Source organism: Gadus chalcogrammus, chromosome 19 (assembly GCF_026213295.1).
Source record: "Gadus chalcogrammus isolate NIFS_2021 chromosome 19, NIFS_Gcha_1.0, whole genome shotgun sequence".
NCBI lineage: Eukaryota > Metazoa > Chordata > Actinopteri > Gadiformes > Gadidae > Gadus > Gadus chalcogrammus.
The window spans coordinates 19,166,319-19,192,964 of record NC_079430.1 but is presented as its reverse complement, the minus strand read 5'-3'; the positions used below and the strand labels follow the sequence as shown (position 1 = coordinate 19,192,964).

The 26,646-nt window shown below is 48.8% G+C and overlaps 1 protein-coding gene across 8 annotated transcripts; it reads left to right on the top strand.

Moving 5' to 3' along the window:
* The first annotated feature begins 627 nt into the window (after positions 1–627).
* nrf1 (nuclear respiratory factor 1) lies at positions 628–26,440 on the top strand. 8 transcript variants are annotated; one of them, XM_056578527.1, is made up of 13 exons: positions 628–718; positions 2,426–2,483; positions 3,256–3,400; positions 6,605–6,719; positions 7,078–7,204; positions 8,352–8,492; positions 13,382–13,540; positions 14,060–14,278; positions 14,479–14,574; positions 15,285–15,374; positions 16,568–16,725; positions 19,407–19,531; positions 24,294–24,722. In XM_056578527.1, exons 3-13 carry the CDS (start codon positions 3,286–3,288, stop codon positions 24,452–24,454), a joined length of 1,506 nt encoding a protein of 501 aa, XP_056434502.1. In that variant the 5' UTR covers positions 628–718; positions 2,426–2,483; positions 3,256–3,285; the 3' UTR covers positions 24,455–24,722. The 8 variants fall into 8 exon arrangements, with proteins under 8 accessions (XP_056434502.1, XP_056434501.1, XP_056434500.1 ...); XM_056578526.1 differs by having other exon boundaries at positions 2,426–2,555; positions 15,330–15,374; positions 16,577–16,725; XM_056578525.1 differs by having other exon boundaries at positions 2,426–2,555; positions 15,330–15,374.
* The last annotated feature ends 206 nt before the right edge of the window (positions 26,441–26,646 follow it).

The window sequence follows — 26,646 nt, the reverse complement described above, 5'->3', positions numbered from 1 at the left end:
AGAAATGACGCCGGCAGAGGCACCATGAGCCAATTTAGTAAACACTGACTGTTAACGTCATCTCGGCACTGCTAGCTGGCAGCAGCTGCAAGTGTGTGTGTGTGTGTGTGTGTGTGTGTGTGTGTGTGTGTGTGTGTGTGTGTGTGGTCTGACACTGTTTGAGCAAGCTAGTATGATGACAAAAAATGCATTACATTAACATAAATTAAATGACATGTACAATTATACATAGGCTAAAGGATTAAATTACAAGTTATAACATATAAATCTTAGTATACCATAACAAGTTAATGATCTGGTATTATTTTATGGTACACACAACCTGTGTTAGATCGATAACCATCACGCACATATTCTTTATGTTCTGTTTTTTTATATATTTTTTTTAAGTGTTATGTTCGTTGCTTTTGTAACATGATCGTTATACTTACACATACTGCTAAGCTATAAACCAAACTCAAACATTCCCCACGTCTTCTGCGGTGAGCCACTCGGGCACTAACAGGGGGTCCCGGCGAAAAGCTGATTATTATTTTTCTTGGCCCGATCCGTATCTTGAAGTGGGCGTGGCCTGGCATCACAGATCAGTCGCTCGGCGGGACGCGGCTCGGTGTGTTTCCGGCTGCGGTGTGTTTCCGGCTGGCGGTTCTTTGTCCTCCATTACTCGGATTCCGCTCGTCGCTACAGCGCAGAACCCGGACAGCGCAGCCGCTCTGAGGTGAGGCCCTACCGCGCAACCTCCACTCAGCCCCGGCGCAGCCGCACCACCGACCCGGTAGCGTCGGGCTGAAAGATGCAGATTGTTTAGATGTTGACAGCAGACGGACTCCAGTCTTTATTTTGATTTCGTCGCGACACTATTCAGCACCAAGACGGACAGATAAAGCAGAATACTAGCTGGGGGGGGATCGCAGGCCGCTGGGCCTGTTTTAGCGGTCTGTTTATTATGGGATGGCGCCAACGCTCTTCCGTTAAACGTTCACCCTTTACCGCCCGGTCTGGTGTCTGTTGACCGTCGGCGGACACCGACGACCAACCGCTCTGTTAAAGTCGATGTTTATAAGTGAGATCTGTGCATTGCCATCGAATGCTAGTAGCCAGCTAATTAGCCGAACGTAGCGAGCTGCAGCCAGACTGAATGTACCGCTAACTTCAGGCTAATGCTAATCAACACACCACGTCTAGTTTGGTACTGATCAGACCTGGTCTGTTGCTACTCACTGTTTACAACGACTTCCAACGAGTCGTTATATTGATTTTGCTGGATAATGAGGTCCAGGTATTAAATGTATTCAGGACGTATTTTTTTGTACAAATCGGTAGCACGTAAATAGACGGTGGAGATGTCAGTGGCACTGGGAGCACACTAATAATGGGACTGTGACCCATAGGGAGCGCTGGGAGGATGGATGTGTACTGGGGGCACACTAAGAACGGGTCCGACCTGGTGGGAGCGCTGGGAGGATGGATGCTGGGATTTCACCAAGTGATCATGTGCGGAATAAGATATCCCAATGTCAAACCCTACATTGTGATGGGAGTAAACGTGTTTTTGTTAGTGCTGAACGTGAACTACAAACAGTGGATACATCCACCCCTTTCTCCAATTCCCTAGATAACAACGTTCCCATCAATTGCAAGCATGTGTTACTCCCTTTAGGTCATTCCATCTTAATAACATAGTACTGAGACATTTAGAGAGATTCATAAAAAGTGTTAAGGTTTATATACTCAAACTGAAATGTGCCAAAATCCACCTTTATTTAAATTGCTATATCGAGAGCTATTGAATTGTGTAGTGATGTAAATCAATTTGGGCTATTATTATTTCACATTTGATGCTTGTATGGCCACATTTGAAATAAAAATGGCTGCCCTATACTTTGTTATTCATTGTGTAGGCCTATAATCAGCAATTTTGCATTTATCTCTAAAGTGGGGTGTACAAAACACCTGAAATAAAATATTGTTAACGCTAATGATTATTCTCTATATTTTTTATTGACATCCAAGTTGTTTGCTACCAAGCGACTGTTTCAATAGCTAAGTCCACGGTGTCATCGGTTAAAGACGGCCGGTTATAGAGAGTAAGTGGTAAGTAAGGGATAACATACAAGGAGCCGGTCTTTCTGGGAATTAACCAGAAAGCGTTCTTGAGTCACTCTGAAGGATACATGATCCCGTTTATAACATGGCTACTTACTGAGGAAATGATCAATAATCGGACACAAAATATCACAACAAAAAAGGAGTGTATTTACTTTGGAATATTTTTATTACTTTCTCTCAGAAGAAAAGTGTACGAGGCTACTGTTGAAGGCGTCCATAGCAGAGCTCTGTTATGCTGAAATGACCGCGGCGACCAGAATGGGGTGTTCAACAGAGACCTGTAATAAATAACATTAGCCTTGCTTCTGTCTCGTAGTAATTCAGTGTACCGCACGGCAGACGAGCCCCCCACACACTGGTAGACGAGGAGGCAGGTAATGGAGGAGCACAGCGTTCACCAGACAGAGCACATGACCACCATCGAAGCGCACGCCGTTAGCCAACAGGTGCCGTCCTCCGCTCGCTCGCCACCAGAATTGCAGAAGGGTTTCTCCCACGTGATGTTGACGCGTTCCAGCCTCCGTCATGGGCTTCTTCAGCACTAATAGAACAACTTAAAGACTAGAAGGAAGAACCAGACGGCAGCTTGAATTCAGATCACGTGATCGAAACCCTCCTGTTGAGGTAGCTTATTAAATGTAATAGCAACCTGATTTAAAGTCACTTGTGCATGGGGAGTTATGTATGTTATGCAAACTAAGTACTGATATACGTAAGGAATTTGGAAATAAATGTGTGTATGTAATTTTCTGCTTACAACAGTAACCGTTGTTACCGTACATTTATTGCCTTCTCATCTCGTTTATATATATATATATATATATATGGCTGCAACAATTTGAATAAGTCATTATCGAGGACCATTAACAAACAAGTTCAGTTCAATTCCAATATTTGGTTCATGGCTCATTTTAAAACAAAAATGTATTCCTGGTTACTTGTCAGTTAAATCAAGCAGTCAATATATCACTTTGGACTCAGGTAAATTATGATTTCATTTGCTATTAGCTGGGACATTTTGTAGACTAAACAAATGATGGAATACCCTTTGTAGGATTAATTGACTTTGATTCTAAGTTAGTTGCAGCCCTTTTGGTAAACGCCATTCAGGAACTCTTCTTGACAGCCCTACCGACCCTCCCTCAGGTGCACGTGACCACATACACAGACGCCACCATGATGAGCGCAGACGAAGACTCCACCTCGTCCCCGGATGACGACCCGTATGATGACACGGACATCCTGAACTCGGCGGGTACCGATGAGATCACAGCACACCTGGCGGCCGCAGGTTAGCTAAATGTGACGCAGAGGTCGGCACAACTCACAAAATCACTCATAAACTCACTCACAAACCAACTCACAAACCAATTCACAAACCCCCTCACAAACCAACTCACAAACTAACCCACAAACCAACCAACAAACCAACCCACAAACCAACCCACAAACCAACCCACAACGGAACGGGGGGAGCGCGGAACGGGGGGAACACGGAACGGGGGGAATTACGAAACGGGGAGTACGGAACGTCCAACTGATTGAGCTGAATTCTTCATCTGAAACAAACCCAATATATTCAATGTCTCTTAGATTAATCAATCAGTTAAACGATAGGTTATTATTAGGGGTGCAACGGATCACAAAACTCACGGTTTGGTTCGGGTCATGGTTTTTGAGTCACGGGTCGGATCATTTTCGGATCAACAACAACAAAAAAGATAACGAGACAAATGTGACTTTAAATAAAATCTTCAAACGTGTAAAAACAAAAAACAGTGAAAACTTAGGTAATAATCCTGCTTCCTTTAAGCATAGTAAATATTAAAAAAAAATAACTTGTCCACATAAAATAAAAAATGTACTCGAAGTCCTTGAGTTAATTTAGTTTAAGACGGTTTTTTACAACAATTTAAAACAATATAAAGTGCAAACTGAGGCATTATAGTAAATAAAATAAAGTAAACCTGTGTCCAAAGGAAGCACAGCAGACCTGGATCTACAACTTTAAATTCACGATGTGTGCATTGCCTTGGGAGTGTTGAGTCTACGCTCTCCCCTGGCATTGCAGACATCTTCATCTTTTATTTATTTTTTCATTTCAAGTATCGTAGCGAAAAACTGTTTCTGTTGTGGCATTTTGTAAGTCCATTGATTTCAGTTTTTTCATTGCTCGTTGACCGGAAACAGAAAGGGGGACTGGTTGTAGTCTTTTTGCTTGGTTCTAGCCCTACTGTTGATACGGAGAACCGAGCGAAAAGACTACAACCAAACATAAACAGCCCCCTTTTGGTTTCCGGTCTGGTTTCTGTTTCAATGGGATTCACAAAATGCCAAATAAACGACAGAAACTGTATTTCACTACGATACTTGATTAGGAACATCAACGAACACCACTAACCACTCGGTGAGCTGCATATTTCTGAAAACGTTAAGGGTTGTTTTAAGGACAGGTTTGTGAATGCCCAAAGCCAGCCATTCTGAAGCTGGCAGGGGCGATTCAAAATTTGCCAAATACCTGAGACAGGACCAATAGTCAACATTTTGGTGTCAACCACTATATTTCATCCTAGACCAACCAGAAAGGGGGCTCATTCTGCTAAATACCGGAATTGTCCTTTAAACATGGGGGTGAACGCACAATCTTTTATTTTTTTGCATAGTCAGCCGATCCGCGGATCACTTGCGTCCCAAAACGTGAGGGTTGATCCGCACCACTAGTTATTATGTAAAACTCAACACAACAAGTGTGTTTTTGTTGTATCGGACGCAGATCGCCAACGGCTTGATTAATTGATTAGTTCTAGCAACATGGCGTGTCTTATGGTTGTGTCACTGATAGGCCCGTGTGACCCAGTCAATACACAGATACATCTTCCAAAGGCAGGGCTTGAGTTTAAACTAATGCATGTATGTGTTAGATTAGAAGTAGATAAGGAACTTAGCAGAGCTTGGTTGTGGATGTCTACTCTGCCCTCACATGTTAGCAAAGGAGACCCTACACACAGTGGCCCCCCCGTACCCCCTGGCCCACGCAGGGGCGGGGGTACACAACATTCTGCAGAGACTTCTGCAGAGCCTGCACAATTAATGTGGTTTCAGGAGAGAACTTGAGTTGGCTGACATCAAGTAACAATGAATTCATCCAAATACATCTCCAAAAACTTATCGCTCAACGATACCTACCAGTATGCAATTGGGGATCGATCCCAGAACCTTTTGATGAATCAACAAACTATCCTGGACCATTTATTTTTCCTTATTGTAAGGAAATTGTGTTGAATACTATACAGAAGTATATAGTGCATCATGTTATAAAACAATCATTTCTTAGAAAATGTAATCTCACAATCATCCAACCAAAACCTTTCTAGGAAAAACCTTTGGGAGATTGGTTGGTTTTCTAGTGGCGTCAGTTATCTTGGTCCTGGTGCAGTGGAAGCTATTAACTATACTGAGAATTTGCAGTAATTTCACAACAACTATATTAAATGGTAGTGTGGCTAACAAACCAGCAGGTGTTGCCATTGAGCTGTTTTGCAGCTCGACCAGCAATGCCTTTCTTATGTGTCCCTCACCATTACGGTCAGCCAACAATGTCTTATTACTCCTAGTTCAACTCAAACTACCACAACATAACAGAGATAGACCACTGAAGTTTGACATGAATACGCAGTAAGATATGGGAAAACTAGTATATATATTGCCATCGTAAACATTAAAAAAAATGTACCATGTAATGTTTCGAAAGTCACACTACCGTATTGGTCCGAATATAAGACGACCCTGATTATAAGACGACCCCCCCCGTTTTTCAACACAAACATTTAGAAAAAAAGATTTGCAGACCAGATTTGCAGAACAAAGAACTTAAAAACACAGTGAATTAAACACTTGTTATATTAATGACAATAATAATAATGCCAGTAAAGGTCACGGCACTTTCAAGGCACTTTCAACCCTAACCCTAACCCTATGTACAGTATGATTCAAAATTAATGTCAAGCAATAATCAAGCAACATCGTGAATTTTTTTAAATAACAGAGAAAATACAGGCCACATATTTAACTAAACTTAACTAAAATTCGCCAAACTTCGCCTCCGATGTCTCTCTATCCCTCGCACACGTCCTCTGCCCCGCTGTGTTCGCTCTCGCTGTCATCGCTCCCCAGCTGCTCCGCTTCTACCGGCTCTTCCCAAAGCGCGTTTTCTCTGACGTATTCAAAAACTCTCCTGTCAACCTCACGACCCGACTTTTTCGGACCTATTTCGAGGGGGAAAAAGGCTGTCTTATATTCGGACCAATACGGTATTTGTGGACGGCAGAATTATTTCTAAATAAGAAACAGTAATGATTGGCGATAGATAATTTATTTTAATAAGCAAACCCTTTGAGTAATCAGAATAGATGCATAGGCCCCTTAATTAGGTTGTGGTCTATGAACACACACTCTTATTTAAACTCAAACCTCTGTATGTGTCTCTCTCTCCCAGGACCAGTTGGCATGGCAGCCGCCGCTGCCGTGGCAACGGGAAAGAAACGGAAGCGACCGCACATCTTTGAGTCCAACCCCTCAATCCGTAAGAGGCAGCAGACGCGCCTGCTCAGGTCAGTAGCATGTCCACCTCCACCGTCACATCAACCACCACCACCGTCACCTCCACCCTAAACACCAACCCAAAGCCATGGCTGCACACAACTTTACAGGCCGCATTTAGCCCTTTGTGTTCGCTATTTACTATGGATTAATTTAGCACACGTTTTGGTCCAGATTTACACATGTTATGCATGTTATTAAGGAGCAGATGGGTGAGGCCATCTTATTCAAGGATGCCTACTGCAGCCTTGGGTCATGGGGATCCAGTCCCAGATACTTTCAGCTGGGGGTCAAACTCTAGCCATTAATCGACGTGCCTAAAGCCACTTAATTTGGTGATGTGTGGTTTGAATAACTGTTTGTGTGTAGGAAGCTGAGGGCCACACTGGACGAGTACACAACCAGAGTTGGCCAGCAGGCCATAGTTCTGTGTGTCTCCCCCTCCAAGCCCAACCCCGTGTTCAAGGTGTTTGGCGCCGCCCCTCTGGAGAACGTGGTGAGTGCAGGCGCTGTTCCTAGAAACTCAAGCCTCATGACTACAATCATGTTAACAATGAGGAAGGCTGCTCTGGGCTTGATCAATATATTGGAATAATGTCCGTACCGCAAGTTTGTATCTGTCCAAATGACTGAAGCGTTCGACTCTCTCTCTCTCCCTCCTCCCTCCCCGTCTCTCTCTCCCTCCTCCCTCCCCCATCTCTCTCTCCCCTCTCCCTCCTCCCTCCCCCATCTCTCTCTCCCCTCTCCCATCTCCCTCCCCCGTCTCTCTCCCCCCCATCCCTCGTCCCTCCCCCTTCTCTCTCTCCCCTCTCCCTCCTCTCTCCCCCGTCTCTCTCCCCTCTCCCTTCTCCCTCCCCGTCTCTCTCCCCCTTCGTCCCCTGTCTCTCTCTCTCCCCCCTCCCCCCCCGTCTCTCGCTACCCCCTCCCTCCTCCATCTCCCTCCCCCATCTCTCTCCCCCCTCCCTCCTCCCTCCCCCATCTCTCTCCACCTCCCTCCTCCCTCCCCCATCTCTCCCCCATCTCTCTCCCCCCTCCCTCCTCCCCCATCTCTCTCTTCCCCCTCCCTCCTCTCTCTCCCTCCTTCCCCCCATCTCTCTCTCCCCCCTCCCTCCTCCCCTGTCTCTCTCGCCCTCCTCCCTCCCACGTCTCTTTCCATCCTCTCTCCCCGTCTCTCTCCCCCCTCCTTCCACTCTCTCTCCCTCCTCCCTCCTGCCTCCCCCTCTCTCTCCCCCCTCCCTCCTCCCCCGTCTCTCTCCCCCTCCCTCCTCCCCTTTCTCTCTCTCCCTCCTCCCTCCCCCGTATCTCTCCTCCCTCCCCGTCTCTCTCCCCCCTCCCTCCTCCCTCCCCATCCCTCTCTCCCTCCCCATCTCTCTCTCCCCCCTCACTCCTCCCTCTCTCGTCTCTCTCCCTTCTCCCTCCCCGTCTCTCTCCCTGCTCCCTTCTCCCCCGTCTCTCTCCCTCCTCCCTCCCCCGTCTCTCTCTCTGTCCTCCGTCCTCCCCATCTCTCTCTCCCTCCTCCCTCCCCCGTCTCTCTCTCCCTCCTCCCTCCACTCTCTCTCCCCCCTCCCTCTCGCTCTCCCTCCTCCCTCTACTCTCCCCCCTCCCTCCCCTCTCTCTCTCTCCCCCCTCCTCCCCCCCCCCAGGTGAGGAAATACAAGAGCATGATGCTGGAGGACCTGGAGAACGCCCTGGCGGAGCACGCCCCGGCGGGGGGGGACATGGCGTCCGAGCTGCCCCCCCTCACCATCGACGGCATCCCCGTGTCGGTGGACAAGATGACGCAGGTGAGAGCGGTGGTCTAGACTCTAGAGTAGGGTATTTATTCACAGGCCTAGATACAGATTCATAGGATCAATAATTATAAATAATATATATCCATACAATTTTATATATATATATAGATGGATAAAGCTTTAGAGATGGATTTAGGTGGATAAAAATTAAATAATATTGTCTATCTATTTTATATATATTATATACTAGTGCTGTCAGTTTAACGCGTTATTGATGGCGTTAACGCAAACAAATTTTAACGGCGTTAATTTTTTTATCGCGCGGTTAACGCTCTTTTTGCTTGGCAAACGTTGTAGTTTTTTCACCTGCTTTCTAGCAATAACTAGTCACGTTAGAAAAACGACAACACCATACTGGATCTAGCTACACCGGAAACAAAACAACAAGTACGCCGCACAAACTTGTTGGGGCAAGCTAGGATACGGAGCGGGTGAAAAACTCCTTAAAGGTTTGTGTTTGTGTGTCTCTGTTCGAGCGAGTTCAATGCTGTTACGTCTTTCTGACCAATCGCAGTTCAAGGCCCACCTGGGCTGTACCACTTCGGGAGGGGCCGCTCAGTTACTCCCCTCTAGACAAAATCGACACGGTTGCGACGTTGACAGTTTGTTGCGTCTGATTGACAGGATGCGGGCGCACAGCTGGGGCTGCCGGACGGCGCTGAAAGGAACTTTTATAAATGCAATATTGTTATCCCGCAGTAATCAGCCCGACTGCCCCGAAACGTTAACGGCTCACCAGGAATTCTCCCGACTCGCCCGATTACCACTCCGCCACCTTTTGTGTGTGTGCGTGTGTGTGTGTGTGTGTGTGTGTGTAGGCGTTATTCGATAGCCTGGTAATGTGTATAGGCCTACTTACGGTAGGAATATTCATACTGGTTTAAATAAGAAATGTTATTGTATTTCCCATCTTTGCTGAGCAAGAGTTTTGTTCGAAAGTTCAGTGATTGAAACAAATGAAAGCCTTTGCTATTGAAGTTTTACCGTAGGCCTACCACTGCGGGTCTCTGTTCTTACTGTCCTTCTCAACACTCTGATCTCTCTAAAAGGCTAGCAGCGCGAAATCAAGGGAAATTTAGAATACAAAAAAAAAGTGTGATTAATCGCAAGTTAACTATGACATTAATGCGATTAATTACGATTAAATATTTTAATCGCTTGACAGCACTAATATATACATATATATATATATATATATATATATATATATATATATATATATATATCATTAATATTCATGTAAAAAATAATGGTTAATGTCTTAGGATTCATTTGTATGACAGGGGTTTTTCTAGAATTCACAAGGGGGAAAACATCAATGGCGAGGGTAGGGGCGATTCTAGGGAGTGTGGGGGCCCTAGGCAGAGGATTGTTGACGGGGGGGGGGGGGGGGGTATGGAGCGATTGTTGACGGGGGGGGGGGGGGTATGGAGAGCGATTGTTGACGGGGGGGGGGGGGGGGGGGGGGAGTTCCCCCCCCTTCCGCGGTGCGGAGCTTTTGAAAATTTGCAAGACAATCCTTGCTTTTCTTCACCCGGCACGACATTTTAAAAACACTGTAAGCTAAGTCACCAAACGCTATATTTTCTTTCTTCTCAGACACTCTCAGATTCACTGAACTGATAAATTTGGTTCGGGAGAAGAGATAAAAGCCCGCCTACACTGTAAACTGATTGGTTGACTTACCGATCCAGGCCAATCAGGAGGCGCCTGAGGCTCACGTGCACACTGCCTCATGCACAGTTTCTAGATCCCTCTCTGTTGTGCTGTCGCGCTCGCTACACAGATGCGAACGCGGTTAGGAGCACGTCTGTCTCCTGTGCGCGGTCTTGCTCGCTCGCTCTCCATTCCGGGAGATTTTAAGTAATTTAAAATTTTCGACAAGGAGGCGCTGGGTTGAAACAAGGAGGCGCAGCGCCCCTCTTTCCCGGTTTAGATTAACCCCTGTATGATATTTATAATCATGTTATTTTTATGCTGAAATAACAAATGGTTGCAAAGAGTGAAATATCTGTCAATGACCAAAACGGTGTTCTGCAGTGTTCCCCCAGAGGGCGCTGTGGGGCCTTTAATGAACCTCTGGTGCCATAGTGGGCTTAATCAGGAACGTGACTAAGAGCTTAGGCTGATACCAATGCACCAAGGTCAAACGGCCATGCCTTCCTACTACGACACGCCAACCAATGTCCATTTTTCTAGATTCACAAATGCATGATTATTGAGCTCTCATCCCTGGTAGGATGAGATGGTACAGATGAGATGATTCCAGTAGAACATTTAACAGTAATGGGATAGGAGTGAGTTAGTCAAACTAGTCATATAATGCCCATCTCCTTAGACATTATCGACAGATTTTTTCTCAATTTATGTGCGAAACGATACATATATCGTTATATATTTAAATACACAATATGAGGAGCAGAAATGGAAATGCATTTTATATTGTGTGTGTGTGTGTGTTGGGCTAAATGCTGTGCGTTCTGGATGCGTCTCAGGTTACACAAAGCAGAGCTGCTGCTTGACTGCACTGCTAGCATGGTTTGGAACCATCATACACAGACACCCCCCCCCCCCGGGATGGGGGCTTGTTTACCTTCTGATAACCCTCTGGATCTCTGTCAGCAGAGCCGGCATTACCCCCCCCGGCGCTCGCCTGCTACCTGCTCTGGGGGGAATGCAGTGAGCCAATCAGGGGGCCCGGTTGAGGGCGTCCCAGGGGGGGGGGTTGAACCAGGAAGCAGGGGCCGCTTGTTTTTCTGCGGCTCGGTGGACAGGATTAGCATGAGTAACCTGTTGCCTCAATTAACGCGGCCATGGGAGGGGGGGGGGGGGTGTTACCAAGGGCAACAGGATGCTGTCTAGCTGGCACATGCACCGCGGCCCCCGGGAAAGAGATATGGAGCCAAAGGCTTTTAGAAAAGCGCGTTTAGGAAGGTATACAAACCCAGGCCCCATGTGGGTCATCCTGTAACAGGACACACACACACACACACACACACACACACACACACACACACACACACACACACACACACACACACACACACACACACACACACACACACACCCCTCTCTCTGGATGCTGATTGGAGAGTAGAGGCTTAGGACTTAGGCTGAGGAGGGGGAGTCTGAGGGACAACATGCCACTTAACTCTCCAGCCACTGTAATTAGGCCATCTGCCCCCACACACACCCACCTATTCACACAAACACACGCGCACGCACACGCGACCCAAGCGGCTCCAGGTGAGCAGCCCTCCTCCCTGAACACAGAGTTCTGTTCAGGGCGGGTTGTTCTGTTCACCTCCTTTCACAAAGGGTTAGGGTTCCCTTGGGTCGTTCCGTCTCACCTCCATTCACAAACGCTGTTGGCCTTAATCCAGTTTATAGTGTACACATCACCCCCTCCCCCCCGGTGTGTGTGTGTGTGTGTGTGTGTGTGTGTGTGTGTGTGTGTGTGTGTGTGTGTGTGTGTGTGTGTGTGTGTGTGTGTGTGTGTGTGTGTGTGTGTGTGTGTGTGTGTGTGTGTGTGTGTGTGTCTGAATGAAGGTGTATATGTTTGTGGGGATTTTTGTGCCCATCCTAAAAAAAGGGTAGACATGTGTGCAACCCTGCCTAGCAGTAACTAATGGCGCGTTAGGGTTAGGGTAACCCTAACCCAAACCCTGCTCATGACCTAGTAGTAACTCATGGCGCTTATCCACCGGCGGGTGCGCTTCGGCCCAGCACGCCTCAGCCCAGTAGTGAGGGCGTGGTAGCCCAGCTCCGTGACGGCTCTCGTTCCCATGGCCATAGCCGTGGCAGCTACGTTAGCATTGTGACCTCATAGCAGACACAGTGTAGCCTGATAATAAATCAGGAAAAAGAAGAATGCGACAAAATGAACAAAGAGCAACAATGTAGGACGTCCAAGAAGGACTTATGTGTGACATTTTCTTCAATAAACAAAGCTTTCACTTCCGTGCGGAAGTGACGATTCTGCCAATCAACGGATGGCGTGTGTAGCTCGAACTTGCCGGCACCCTTTCAGGCGTCTCAGTACCCACACGGAGGAGTACTGGAGACGAGTACGGCTCAATACGGCTCAGTCCGGACACGCACACTTTTGGCGGTGGAAACGCTAACCACGCCGCACCTCTGCAGACTAAACCGACCCGCACCCTCCGGTGGAAAGGCGCCATTGGAGCCGGGGCTATCGATGTTTAGTTCCTGTTAATGGTCGAGTGAGTCTCGCCTATATTTAGAAAGCCTGGGACTCTATTTGTGGGTCCTGCCCTGCTCAGCGTGCCGTAGCTGGTATCGGATCGATGTGTACCTCGGCCCTCTGACCCGGCTCAAGGGCAGCTTGAGAGGTGCTCCGTGTTGGAGAGGAAGAGAGGAGGATTAATGGGTTAGGGTTAGGGTTAAGGTTACCCTAACCCTAACCCCGTGTTGGAGGGGAAGAGAGGATGATTAATGGGTTAGGGTTAGGGTAACCCTAACTCCGTGTTGGAGGGGAAGAGAGGATGAGTAATGGAATCATATTAGCGACACTATGGTTTTTAGGGTTGATTTATCAACCTAAATAAAATAATTGAATAGTGTATAAAACAAACCAAAATGTATACAAAATCCTTTGAAAAACCTTAGCAGAAAGAACGATTCATCATGGATTATTTCATCAATGCCTTAGCACACCAGCATCTAGCATAGGAACCCTATAATCTATACACGCTTCAAACAGGAAAGCCTACTCCTCCAGCAGGTTTAAGGCCGTGTGTGCGGACCTCCTGCCATCCAGAGCTAGGCCGCTCCGCTAGGCTAACCCTAACCCTAACCTCATCCCGACCGATGAAGAGCCCTTCTAATGCGTCTGTCTCCCCCCCCTCTGGCCACGCCAGGCCCAGCTGCGGGCCTTCATCCCCGAGATGCTCAAGTACTCGACCGGCCGGGGGAAGCCTGGCTGGGGCAAGGAGAGCTGCAAGCCTGTGTGGTGGCCTGAGGACATCCCCTGGGCCAACGTGCGCAGCGACGTGCGCACAGAGGAGCAGAAGCAGAGGGTGAGGAGGGGGGCCTGGGGTGGGAAGAGGGCATGGGGGGGCCGGCCCTGGGGCGGGGGGGAGGAGGGCGGGAATGCCTACGGATGGTTGCTGCCAGCCGGGGCGATAATGGCTGGGGCGGTAGACTAGAGCGGCTTGTCTGGCAACCCAGAAGGTCCAAAAAGCGCTGTACAAATGCGCTGCATTTACCGTTAAACGTTAGTGTTAACAGTAATCTGATTTGTATTGTGGTTCTGTTTCTTCTATGGTCACAGTTCCTTCAGCACAAAGCTAGTTCATGGATTATCTTGTATCGTTGTGATTATGATCGATGTGCTCCTTAGAAGGTTGAATGTTTTGGGGCGGTTTAGTTAGTTTAGATAACGTTTTCCTTGGTAATCGTTATTTATTGAACCTGTTGTCAATTGACAACAGGCTTTATACCAATAAGTGCTTAGGAAACAGCGGCAGGCGGAATGCTGTGGATAGGTTGGTCTCGTACGACGAGCCAACGGTGATTTGGTGTTAATGTCCGCCCAGGTGTCGTGGACGCAGGCGCTGCGCACCATAGTGAAGAACTGCTACAGCCAGCACGGCCGGGAGGACCTGCTCTACGCCTTTGAGGACCACCAGGTGGCACCGCCCGCCCCGCAGCACCACCACATGACCATCCCCCAGAGCCACATTGCACAACTCGTCCCCTCGCAGACTGTGGTGCAGACGGTCAACAACCCTGACGGCACCGTCTCCCTCATCCAGGTCCCACTCTTCTTCTTCTGCCTTTCACCTTTCTTGCTTTGAATGCTAAGTTATTCTTACAGTCTGAGCTGCAATATAGTCGACACATTTCCATCGTTTCAAGGCAGTGATATTTCTTACACATACATTTTGATAGTTTTGACATGTTCCTTGTTTGGTCTCTGAGCGTGTTTCTTACTTTCGACCGTCGCCCCCTGCAGGTGGGCACGGGACACACGGTCGCCACACTGGCGGACGCATCGGAGCTGCCTGGCGTCACAGTGGCTCAAGTCAACTACTCCACCGTCACCGACGAGGTAGAAAGCACACGCTCTGAGACTACCTCCACACGCTCTGAGACTATCTCCCCACGCTCTGAGACTATCTCCTTCTGATGCTAAAGGTCGCTGAGCTCAGTCTGATGACTTCTTAGCAGCACTGTTCGCCCCATGTTTTCCCGTAAAAAGCAGCAGGTCGATTACTTTTGCGTTTCTGTAATTTTTTTCGAAAGGTTTGACCAATAATAGCAATCATTGTTTCAGTGAACCTTTTTTAACATCCAAAGACCTTAAATGTTGTACTTTTTTAGCAGCATGCTTTAAGATTGTGGTCGGATTTCAAACAGTCCAAGGTTGAAGGACATGTGAGGACAGCTAAGGAAGGGGCGTTTTTACACTAGGACACGTTGTGTAAAATTACTACTGTCACATGGCGTTTTAATAAGAGCATGCATGTCGAGATTTGACTCTGACCAGAGGGGGGTGATGTTAGAGATGAAGAGAGATTGTGTTCTTGTTGTTGTTCTCAGTGGTGCATACATAAATATAGATATAGAAAGACATTTATGTCCCCCATTCCCCTACTTTATTTCATGAACTTCAAATACTTTACACTACCAATTTACTCACTTAGAGTAACGCCTTTTTAAGCAAGTAAAAATAATCCCCCATCCACGCACACACAGAAGCAATAGAAATGTGTGTGTATTTTGCCATGCAGTTGTTGATGTTCTGTTCCGCTTCACCAGTGCTGGCCATTCACACCCAGTCAGCTTGTGTTTGCTCCCCACCAGATGATGTGTCGCGCAGGACAGACGGAGATGTCGCCCCACATCATTGTAAGCACACGCCCGCCCATTTCCCCCCCACCCCCCCTCAGTGTGTCAATGCTGCTATCCCTCTTTATATTGCTCTTTCTTCTTTGCATGTAAACATCTTTTTGATGGTGAATGTAAAAAAATACCCAAATTCTATTGAAACGATCCGATCAACCAATTGAGAAACGTCAAGAATGACCATTTCTCCTCATGGCGCTTACTCTTGGTGTGTGTCTCTGTCTCTGTCTCTCTCTCTGTCTCTGACTCTCTCTCTGTCTCTCTGTCTCTGACTCTCTCTCTGGCTTTCTCTGTCTCTCACTCTGTCTCTGTCTGTGTCTGTCTGTGTCTCTCTCTGTCTGTCTGTCTGTCTGTGTCTCTCTATTTGTCTCTCTCTGTCTCTGTCTGTCTCTCTGTCTGTGTCTGTCTGTCTCTGTCTGTCTGTCTGTCTCTCTCTCTCTCTGGCTCTGGCTCTCTGTGTCTGTCTGGCTCTCTCTGTCTGTCTCCGGCTCTCCGGCTTTCTCTCCGGCTCTCTCTCTCTGGCTCTCTCTGTCTCTCTATGTCTCTCTCTCTCTCTCTCTCTCTCTCTCTCTCGGTCTCGCTCTCTCTGGCTCTCTCTCTCTCTCTCTCTCTGGATTTCTCTCTCTCTGGCTCTCTCTGTCTCTGTCTCTCTGTCTCTGTCTCTCGGTCTCTGTCTCTCTCTGGCTCTCTCTCTCTCTCTCTCTCTCCCTCTCTCTCTGTCTCTGTCTCTCTGTCTCTGTCTCTCTGTCTCTGTCTCTCGGTCTCTGTCTCTCTCTGTCTCTCTCTGGCTCTCTCTCTGGCTCTCTCTCTGTCTCTCTCTCTGTCTCTCTCTCTGTCTCTCTCTCTGTCTCTCTCTCTCTCTCTGTCTCTGTCTCTCTGTCTCTGTCTCTCGGTCTCTGTCTCTCGGTCTCTGTCTCTCGGTCTCTGTCTCTCTCTCTGGCTCTCTCTCTGTCTCTCGGTCTCTGTCTCTCGGTCTCTGTCTCTCGGTCTCTGTCTCTCTCTCTGTCTCTCTCTCTCTCTCTCTCTCTCTCTCTCTCTCTCTCTCTCTCTCTCTCTCTCTCTCTCTCTCTCTCTCTCTCTCTCTCTCTCTCTCTCTCTCTCTCTCTCTCTCTCTCTCTCTCTCTCTCTCTCTCTCTCTCTCTCTCTCTCTCTCTCTCTCTCTCTCTCTCTCTCTCTCTCTCTGACGCCCCACCAAGGTGGAACAGAACTGGGCCACGCTTCAGGGCGGTGAAATGACCATCCAGACGACCCAGGCCTCGGAAGCCACGCAGGCGGTGGCGTCGCTGGCCGAGGCGGCGGTCGCAGCCTCGCAGGACATGCAGCCTGGGGCAACCGTTACCATGGCGCTCAACAGGTGATGGTCGGCGCTACTATGGGAAGAGGGGGGAAGAGGAAAAGGTTCTCAAGCGATGGGTGGTGACCCCAAAATGGGTCAGGATCCAAAACAGGGCGTGCTCTAGTTGGAGGGGGGGCGTGGCAACACGCAGAACAGCTGTCATCTCTGGAGCACGCCGGGATGATCCCCGATTCTGAAGAGTTGTCTGGTGTCAGCTCCCAGGGACACACTGATGTTGTCTCTTCAGTCCAGAGAAGATGTGGTGGAAGACTGTTATTATTCCAATGTTATTCTTGTTATTCCAATTTAATCTGTTTGCATAGCGCCTGCAAAGGCCAAGCAGGTCTGTAGCACATCGTGCTGTCCAGTACGCATTGATTATACAAATGCAGACAGACGGCACGCATTGCATGCAGAAAAAGGACAGAAGAGAACATGGAAGTAGTTAGTAGAGTCCGAGTGTCTCGTCGCTACGCTATCCTCTACACCCCAGGAACACATCGATACTAAACCATGTGGGAGGAGTTTATTCCTCAGGACAGTCTGGAATGGTGTTGCTGTGCATGAAGGGGGAGAGACAATAGCCTGACAGCCGCTGTCCTGTTAGCTGCTATAGCTAGCGTACCAGCTTACAGATAGTAAACCCCCGGCAGGGAAAGAAGAAACCGGACAGACAAACGGCCACGTGCACCGTTCCCCCTCCCACCCAGGTGTCCTCCTGTAGCCAAGGAGACGGCGCACAACACTGGGCTAGCTAACTGCAGGCCGCGGCGATGGCAACCACCATCGAGTCGCTGGAGGGGGGGTCCGTTGGGACCAGGTCAGCACATATTGAATTACCCGTCCGCACGGTGCAGATGGCATCAGGCCGTCGCTCTTGTGTCTAATGGTTGCGTTGCTGCCGATGTTTTCTTAAACGTGAAAACATGGCAGGTGTTCCTGTTGGATAGGGTTAGGGCTAACCCAACGCCCAGCAGCCTTAATGGAGACGAGGCTGTGTTCCTGTTGGATAGGGTTAGGGCTAACCCAACGCCCAGCAGCCTTAATGGAGACGAGGCTGTGTTCCTGTTGGATAGGGTTAGGGCTAACCCAACGCCCAGCAGCCTTAATGGAGACGAGGCTGTGTTCCTGTTGGATAGGGTTAGGGCTAACCCAACGCCCAGCAGCCTTAATGGAGACGAGGCTGTGTTCCTGTTGGATAGGGTTAGGGCTAACCCAACGCCCAGCAGCCTTAATGGAGACGAGGCTGTGTTCCTGTTGGATAGGGTTAGGGCTAACCCAACGCCCAGCAGCCTTAATGGAGACGAGGCTGTGTTCCTGTTGGATAGGGTTAGGGCTAACCCAACGCCCAGCAGCCTTAATGGAGACGAGGCTGTGTTCCACTCCATAGTGTGCGTGCGTGCGTTCCCCCCCCCCCACCTGCTGCGCAGGCAGACAGTGTGCTGTGCACCAGGTCCCACCAGGGCTCGTTACCTGTACTCACCTGAGGCCCGCCCTCCTCCCCCCAACCCACTACCTCAGCTGTTTACCTGAGGTGGCCTCCACGGAAGACTGCGGAACATTCTGTCCCCCTTCACCCACCCCACAGGGGGTTGGGTTCGATGCTTTCCGTTCTCTCTCTTACTCTCTTCGTCTCTCTCTCTCTGTCTCGTCTCTCTCTTTCTCTCTCTCTGTGTGTCTCGTCTCTCTTTCTCTCTCTCTCTCTGTCTCGTCTCTCTTTCTCTCTCTGTGTGTCTCGTCTCTCTCTCTCTCTCTCTGTGTGTCTCGTCTCTCTTTCTCTTTCTCTCTCTGTGTGTCTCGTCTCTCTTCCTCTCTCTCTGTGTGTCTCTTCTCTCTCTCTCTGTGCGTCTCTCTCTTTCTCTCTCTGTGCGTCTCTCTCTTTCTCTCTCTGTGTGTCTCGTCTCTCTTTCTCTCTCTGTGTGTCTCGTCTCTCTTCCTCTCTCTCTGTGTTCCTCGTCTCTCTTTCTCTCTCTGTGTGTCTCGTCTCTCTTTCTCTCTCTGTGTGTCTCGTCTCTCTCTCTCTCTCTCTGTGTGTCTCGTCTCTCTTTCTCTCTCTCTCTCTGTGCGTCTCTCTTCTCTCTCTGTGTGTCTCTTCTCTCTCTCTCTCTCTCTCTCTGTGCGTCTCTCTTTCTCTCTCTGTGTGTCTCGTCTCTCTTTCTCTCTCTGTGTGTCTCGTCTCTCTTTCTCTCTCTCTGTGTGTCTCGTCTCTCTCTCTCTCTCTCTCTCTGTCTCTGTGTCTCGTCTCTCTCCCTCTGTGTCTCGTCTCTCTGTGTCTTGGTGTCTCTCTCTCTCTCTCTGTGTCTTGGTGTCTCTCTCTCTCTGTGTCTTGGTGTCTCTCTCTCTCTTCTCTTTGTCTCAGTGAACCCTAACCCAGGCTCATAGTAACACATAGTAACACATCAGACTAACCCTCACCCAGGGTGACTTGGGTCACTCTGCAGACGCACGTGTGTCTCAGCATAGATCCGATAGTAGAAGGATCACATCTCCTGGGTTAGGGTTAGGGTATACTAACCCTAACTGTAAAAACGAACTCATTAGTTTGGGGTTAGCGTCCGTTTACTGTCATTAGTTTGGGGTTAGGGGCCGTTTACTGTCATTAGTTTCACACTCAGCACAATGAAGAGGAGGCTCTCGTTGCAGGGATGAAGGTGTTTTTCTGTATTAATCGTGTGTGTGTGTGTGTGTGTGTGTTGCAGTGAGGCAGCGGCGCACGCAGTAGCTACGCTAGCAGAGGCCACCCTGCAGGGGGGGGGGCAGATCGTCCTCGCCGGGGAGACGGCGGCGGCTGTGGGGGCTCTGGCCGGGGTGCAGGACGCTACAGGTACCACTTCCTGCTACTCACAGACACACACAGGTACCACTTCCTGCTACTCACAGACGCACACAGGTACCACTTCCTGCTACACAGACACACACAGGTACCACTTCCTGCTACTCACAGACACACACAGGTACCACTTCCTGCTACTCACAGACGCACACAGGTACCACTTCCTGCTACACACAAACACCAACACACTACTTCTCCTCTGCGTATTCTCTCCTCCTGCTCTGCGGGGGGGGGGGGGGGGTTAGCCCTAGCCCTAGCCCTAGCCCTAACCCTGGAGCTAAATTGGGCTTAGCCCTAACCCTAGAGGTTAGGGCTAAGCCCTAACTTACCTACAGGGTTAGGGCTAACCCTAACTTAACTACAGGGTTAGGGTAGGGCTAACCCTAGCCCTGTAGGTTCAGGCTAACCCTAACTTACCTACAGGGTTAGGGCTAACCCTAGCCCTGTAGGTTCGGGCTAACCCTAGCCCTGTAGGTTCGGGCTAACCCTAGCCCTGTAGGTTCGGGCTAACCCTAGCCCTTGGCAGCAGTGCAGCGGAGCTCCTCACCCTGGATCTGCTCTGACAGATGGCTCTGTATGAAGGGAGGGTCTTCCTGCTAGCATTAGCTTAATGATACGGTTTGACACATGAGCACCCTCACTGCTCCACTACACGCATTCAGAGCGGGCATCTGCCCTGTGCTGGGGGGGCTAGTGCTGGGGGGGGGGGGGCTAGTGCTGGAGGGGCTAGTGCTGGGGGGGGGGGGGGGGCTAGTGCTGGGGGGGCTAGTGCTGGGGGGGGGTTAGTGCTGGGGGGGGCTAGGGGTTGGGGGGGGGGGGGGTAGTGCTGGGGGGGGGGGGGGTTAGTGCTGGGGGGCTAGTGCTGGGGGGTTAGTGCTGGGGGGGTTAGTGCTGGGGGGCTAGTGCTGGGGGGGGTTAGTGCTGGGGGGGGCTAGGGGTTGGGGGGGGGGGGTAGTGCTGGGGGGGGGGGGGTTAGTGCTGGGGGGGTTAGTGCTGGGGGGGGGGGCTAGTGCTGGGGGGGGGTAGTGCTGGGGGGGGGTAGTGCTGGGGGGGGCTAGTGCTGGGGGGGGTTAGTGCTGGGGGGGGGGGGTTAGTGCTGGGGGGGCTAGTGCTTCGTATTTTTGACGAAAAAGGGTTTTTGTAAAAAATAAAAATAAAACGTGACGTGTCAATATCGGTGATACGAAGCATTACAGCCCAGGGGTGAAATGTAACACGCAGCACGAGCCCTCCAGAACAGTCGTCCAATGCCAACGAGTAAACGCCGAGGGCAGCTAGTGTTGGCGGTTAGCTAGTGAGCTAGGCTAGATAGGCTCAGCTCAGCCAGTGGGATGGATTCAAGGAGGGGAGGCCTGGACTCAGGACTTATGTATGCTATCATTCTCGTTTCTTGTATCCAATGCATCTCCTGCCTCCGCTCTTCCCTATGGTGTTGGATCCGTGTGCATGCACGCACACACACATGGGAACACAGCGTATGAGAACACACACGCAGGAACACAGACGCAGTGTGTTAGCCCAGGGGTATGGACCTGTCTCCCTGGAGCTTTCCTAAAGAGCTTTGTTCCACTCCATTATAGTCTACAGTCTAATCACTGGGCCAGCTGTCAGCACTAGGCCAGTCTAGAAACACTCACTGTCGCGCACACACACGAACACACCCTTAATGCTACACATCACATGATATTTATGATGTGTATTACCCTATGCACTTTTGCTGTCCATGAACAACATGGATGTTTGTGTGTAACCAAGCTCATTAGCTAACGTTAAAGAACTGGTAATCGAACTGGCAATAATTCAATGTTCTCTTATCGTCATGGAACGGTATTGTATTGTTGTTATGAAATGAAAACTTGAATTGGCTTATCGTGATAGCCAATAGTTAGTTTTATGCTCCAAATGAATTGTTTTGAGAAGACATGCCCCTAAAATGATGAATTAAATAGGTTGTTTAAGACATCAGAGAGAAATTAGCTATAATCAGATACCATGCTTTATCTTTTTATGTTCTTCAATGTAATGACCCTCCCATAAACTGAATTCATAAGCATATCATGCAACATTCCTGGAATGATAATAATGTTTTTAGTGTTTAGCCGTATGTCGACTCCACGGCCTTCTCCACAACATCAGTCGTCGTCTTTCCCCGTTAACCAAACCTCATAAAATACGCTGTCAGATGTACGCAGTACATGTGAAGTGCAGGCTGTTGCTGTGACAAGTTTATGAGAATGAGTTTCCCTGAGAGAGGGGAAGCTTCCGCGCTGCCCGTTCTAGACCCTGAAACGTCCCTACGGTGGAGTGACACAGACGGGTTAAAGTGGGTTAGGGTTAACCCTAACCCTGTTCTAGACCCTGATACGTCCCTACGGTGGAGTGACACAGACGAGTTAAAGTGGGTTAGGGTTAACCCTAACCATAACCCTACGGTGGAGTGACACAGACGGGTTAAAGTGGGCCGCACCGCTCCGTAACTTTGTGCTGTTGTTGTGCTAACCCTAACCCTGAATATAGTGCTAGTTGTTACTCAATGTTGGGTTAGGGTTAGCCTAACCCTAACCACTACAACTACTACAACTGCCCTGAATATAGTGCTAGTTGTTACTCAATGTTGGGTTAGCCTAACCCTAACCACTACAACTACTACAACTGCCCTGAATATAGTGCTAGTTGTTACTCAATGTTGGGTTAGGGTTAGCCTAACCCTAACCACTACAACTACTACAACTGCCCTGAATATAGTGCTAGTTGTTACTCAATGTTGGGTTAGGGTTAGCCTAACCCTAACCACTACAACTACTACAACTGCCCTGAATATAGTGCTAGTTGTTACTCAATGTTGGGTTAGGGTTAGCCTAACCCTAACCAATGTTGGGTTAGGGTTAGCCTAACCCTAACCACTACAACTACTACAACTGCCCTGAATATAGTGCTAGTTGTTACTCAATGTTGGGTTAGGGTTAGCCTAACCCTAACCACTACAACTACTACAACTGCCCTGAATATAGTGCTAGTTGTTACTCAATGTTGGGTTAGGGTTAGCCTAACCCTAACCACTACAACTACTACAACTGCCCTGAATATAGTGCTAGTTGTTACTCAATGTTGGGTTAGGGTTAGCCTAACCCTAACCAATGTTGGGTTAGGGTTAGCCTAAGCCTTAAACCACTGGTCCCAGCGTGGAGTTTAAACCACTGGTCCCAGCCTGGAGTTTAAACCACTGGTCCCAGCCTGGAGATTAAACCACTGGTCCCAGCAATGGAGATTTGAAATGGGGAACAGTAAATTGTGTTTGACAGAAGTTCATGAATATACAACAAAGGTGTAAAATAAACAATTCCAAAGATTCAGGAAAATTCAGTTAATTAAATTGAATATTCAACAGAAAACTGAATATGCTTGATATTATTAATATTGTAATAGTTCCAAATAACTGACATATGCAGAGGTCAGTGTGTAAGATACTCACTATACCTTCTATATTCATATAGTGGTTTTCTGAAAGCTCTAAACATTATGTCTGTATTATAAGTGATCAGTGAATGCATTGGGGGTCCATCAGCCTTCACACATGGACCCCCCCCCCGCCCCCCGCCCCCCCCCGCCCGTCTGACCTCGGCTAATCACCAGAGGGCCCTGGGTGCCTTCTGAAGGAGCACACACACACACACACACACACACACACACACACACACACACACACACACACACACACACACACACACACACACACACACACACACACACACACACACACACACACACACACACACACACACACACACACACACGGCTAACGTCATCTTAAGTAGTAACACACAGAGGCTGGCCCACGTGCACACGCATGCATTGACACAAATACACACACACCCTCAACATCACAGTAATGAAGTTAGAGTGGGTCCCCTTGATGGAGTGAGCACGCCCCCACCCCAAAGCCCCCTAAGCCCCACTCCATAATCACCCCCCACCCCCCCACAGCTTATATTAACCTGACAGATAAACCTGCCTTCCTGGCGAACTGAATTCAATGAAGACAATTGTTCTGCGTGTGTTACTGCCTTGCAACCCTAACCCTAACGCAGCATCTTATGGGGGAGGGGTTAAAGTCCACTTCCTGGTTCCCTGGCAGTGACCACCCCCCCCAACATGACCTTCCTGTCCGGCCAATGGCACCGACAGCTTGCAGGGGGCGGGGCCTTGTCTACAGAGATAATCCCTAGAGCAGATATATCTTATGTGTATCCGTACACACAGCTGGGGCGGGCGGCTATCATCATCATAGGGAAGGCACGGGCAGCAGCGTTAATGATATTAATGATGATAATGATCGTATCTTGATTTGTATAGCACCGTCAAATAGGTGGCGAACCGCTTTACAAGATGAGTAGAATAGAGTAAAAAAGATAAATACCACGACATGTCCATACAGTAACAAATAGACACTGGAGAAGAGGGAGGGCTGTTCAGCCCGACCGACGGCTAACCCGTTCACACACATTGGTCAATGTTCGTGAATGTGTGAATGTGAAGCACTCTACTGGCCACGGGTCAGAAGCGCAGTATAATGCAGTCCGTTTACCTTTAGACATACTCAATACTAATGGTTCTTCTTTCATCTTCCTCCCCCTCCTCCTCCCCCTCCTCCTCCTCCTCCTCCTGCCCCCCCTGCCGCTTCTCCTCCTCCTCCTCCTCCTCCTCCTCCTGCTCCTCCTCCTCCTCCTGCTCTCCTCTTCCTCCTGCTCACCAGGCCTGGTCCAGATCCCGGTGAGTATGTACCAGACTGTGGTCACCAGCCTGGCGCAGGGCAACCGGCCCGTGCAGGTCGCCATGGCGCCCGTTGCCACGCGCGTGGACAACACGGTGACGCTGGACGGCCAGGCGGTAGAGGTCGTGACCCTGGAGCAGTGACAATGAGTCCGGCGTCGGCCCGCACCCCGAGCGCCCGACGCCGCCCAGACGAACCGAGGGGGGGTGGGTGTCGTCTGTCCTTCTCCCCACGCCCCCTGCCGACCCCGCGGTGACCCCGCGGTGACCCCGCGGTGTACAGTGTAACATATTATTACAATGTGACCTATGATGCATTGTGTTTACTGTGTAAAGATATTGCTTTTTGTTGTTGTTGAAGATGCGTTGTGTTTGTTCTTTTCTTTACCGGACATTTTTTGTGGCGGGGGGGGGGGGGGGGGGGGTGTTTAGCTCCTGTGACGTAAACAGTGTTGCAAGCAAGTTTATTAGAGTATTTAGTATTTATTTCTTTAGGATTACTTTTGGAATACTTTTATTTTGTTTGAACATGACAAGATGAACCAAAGTGAGGGAGGAAAGCCAGCGGGGGGTGGCCTGAACATGATCGCTGTCCGTCGTTGTACACACTGCGTCTTACCTTTTGTTAGCCACTTCCAGGGCCGTAACCGGACATGTCATTTTACGACTCGTATTCACCTGCAGGGGTTATTGCTCTAACCTCGCGCAGGCATATCTTCCATCATCAAATATCCCCCCCCCCCCCCCCCCCCCCCATGATTTCCCTTCATACAGCGTCTGCCCTATATTCACTCCGACCGAATCCTCGTCAAGTGTCGCCCAATGAAATATTACATTGACTTTGTACTTTTTATCTGTGTGGTTATTTCCTGTGCTGTTAAGTTTGGCACATGCCAAGACGACTCAGGATATTGGTCAGTGTTTTTATATCCTGCCTTGCTGAGCGCACCTCAGGAAGCAGCCATTTTGTCTAACTGTCCATTCTGTACACCGCATGGAATAATAGACGCCTTGCAATCAAATTTTCTACAATCCTGTAAAGAGACTGCCGTCTAAATAGTAAATAGTGTTCTTTCTTTCTCTTCTCATTTTTAATTCAAATAATCGGCATGTAAATGTGGAAACATTTCTATCCTCAAGCAAATTGTTCACCGAGACCTGCCTCACTTCACCGCTATAGTCACAGTTAGTGTGAAGCCAAACAAATCCCAATAAAATGGTTGCTGTTCACCGATTGCGTCTCTTACTTAAAATTACTAACATTTCATTGAACACGCCTCAGAATGGAGCTCTTTTAAGAAGGTGCATGTTCATGTGCGTCCAGCGGGGGCTTCGGCCCCTCCAGAGTAATAGTATTGGAAACTCCACTAAATCAGGCGGTTAATAAATCTAACTAGAAAACTGTTTTGATGTGCTTTGTTGTACACTTGTTATCGTCCCACTTTGGGGGTTATCAGATGCGATATTGTATGGACTGTGAGAAGATGGAGCTTTAAATGTGTCTAGTTATGTGGTTAGAAAAGTGTGTGTACGTAAATGCAGTCCATTTAACATACTTCTTTTTTACATAGTGTTTGTAATGCTTTGGAGGGAAGTGGGTAGAATGGATACGGCAAACAACCGTTTAATACATGGAGGCCATTTAATAAAGCATTTTATGTTTTTATTTAAAGGGAGATGAAACCAAATCCAAACAATTCGAAAATATGTGTTCCAGCAGAGACATTGCTTTGAGACAGTATATTTATATGTAATCCCATTGTAAACACCCGCTTCTTTGCCATCGGTGATACATGCGTTAAATGTGCTGTGGTTAAATAAAGAAGCAGAATAAAAGGATCAAACTCAGTGACCTCTACCCCTCGCCCCCTCACGCCACTCCCTCCCTCACTCCCCTTCATGCTGTGCGTGACAGAGACCTGATTACATCATAATCTAGGTGGGCCAGCCCCTCCTCCTCCCACTTTAAAGCCCGGGATTTGCAAGCAAGGCCTTCTGTTGCCGAGCGACGCACCAGGAGGAGAGCGAGAGGGCGAGAGACAGCCAGGTCTTAATCTGTCAGCGGTCGTCCTCTCATGTTCCTCCAGATTAAAGCCGGACGTAGGCTGCATTCATACCAATATCAACATAAACAGAAAATCTGTTTTTTTTCTGGCAAGTTCTTCATAAACTCCCTCGTCAATTCCATATAGGGGGGGGGGGGCGTCGTTTCAGATAAGGTGTGTTTGAAATCTGTGATGGTGTGTTTGAAATCTGTGATGGTGCGTTTGAAATCTGATGGTGTGTTTGAAATCTGTGATGGTGTGTTTGAAATCTGATGGTGTGTTTGAAATCTG

Coding starts and splice junctions, on each gene's coding strand:
- nrf1 (XM_056578520.1), top strand. CDS start 2,487: ATGGAGGAGCACAGCGTTCACCAGACAGAGCACATGACCACCATCGAA. Junction 15,375..16,567: donor AGATGTCGCCCCACATCATT/GTAAGCACACGC, acceptor CGCCCCACCAAG/GTGGAACAGAACTGGGCCAC. Junction 16,726..19,406: donor GTTACCATGGCGCTCAACAG/GTGATGGTCGGC, acceptor TGTGTGTTGCAG/TGAGGCAGCGGCGCACGCAG.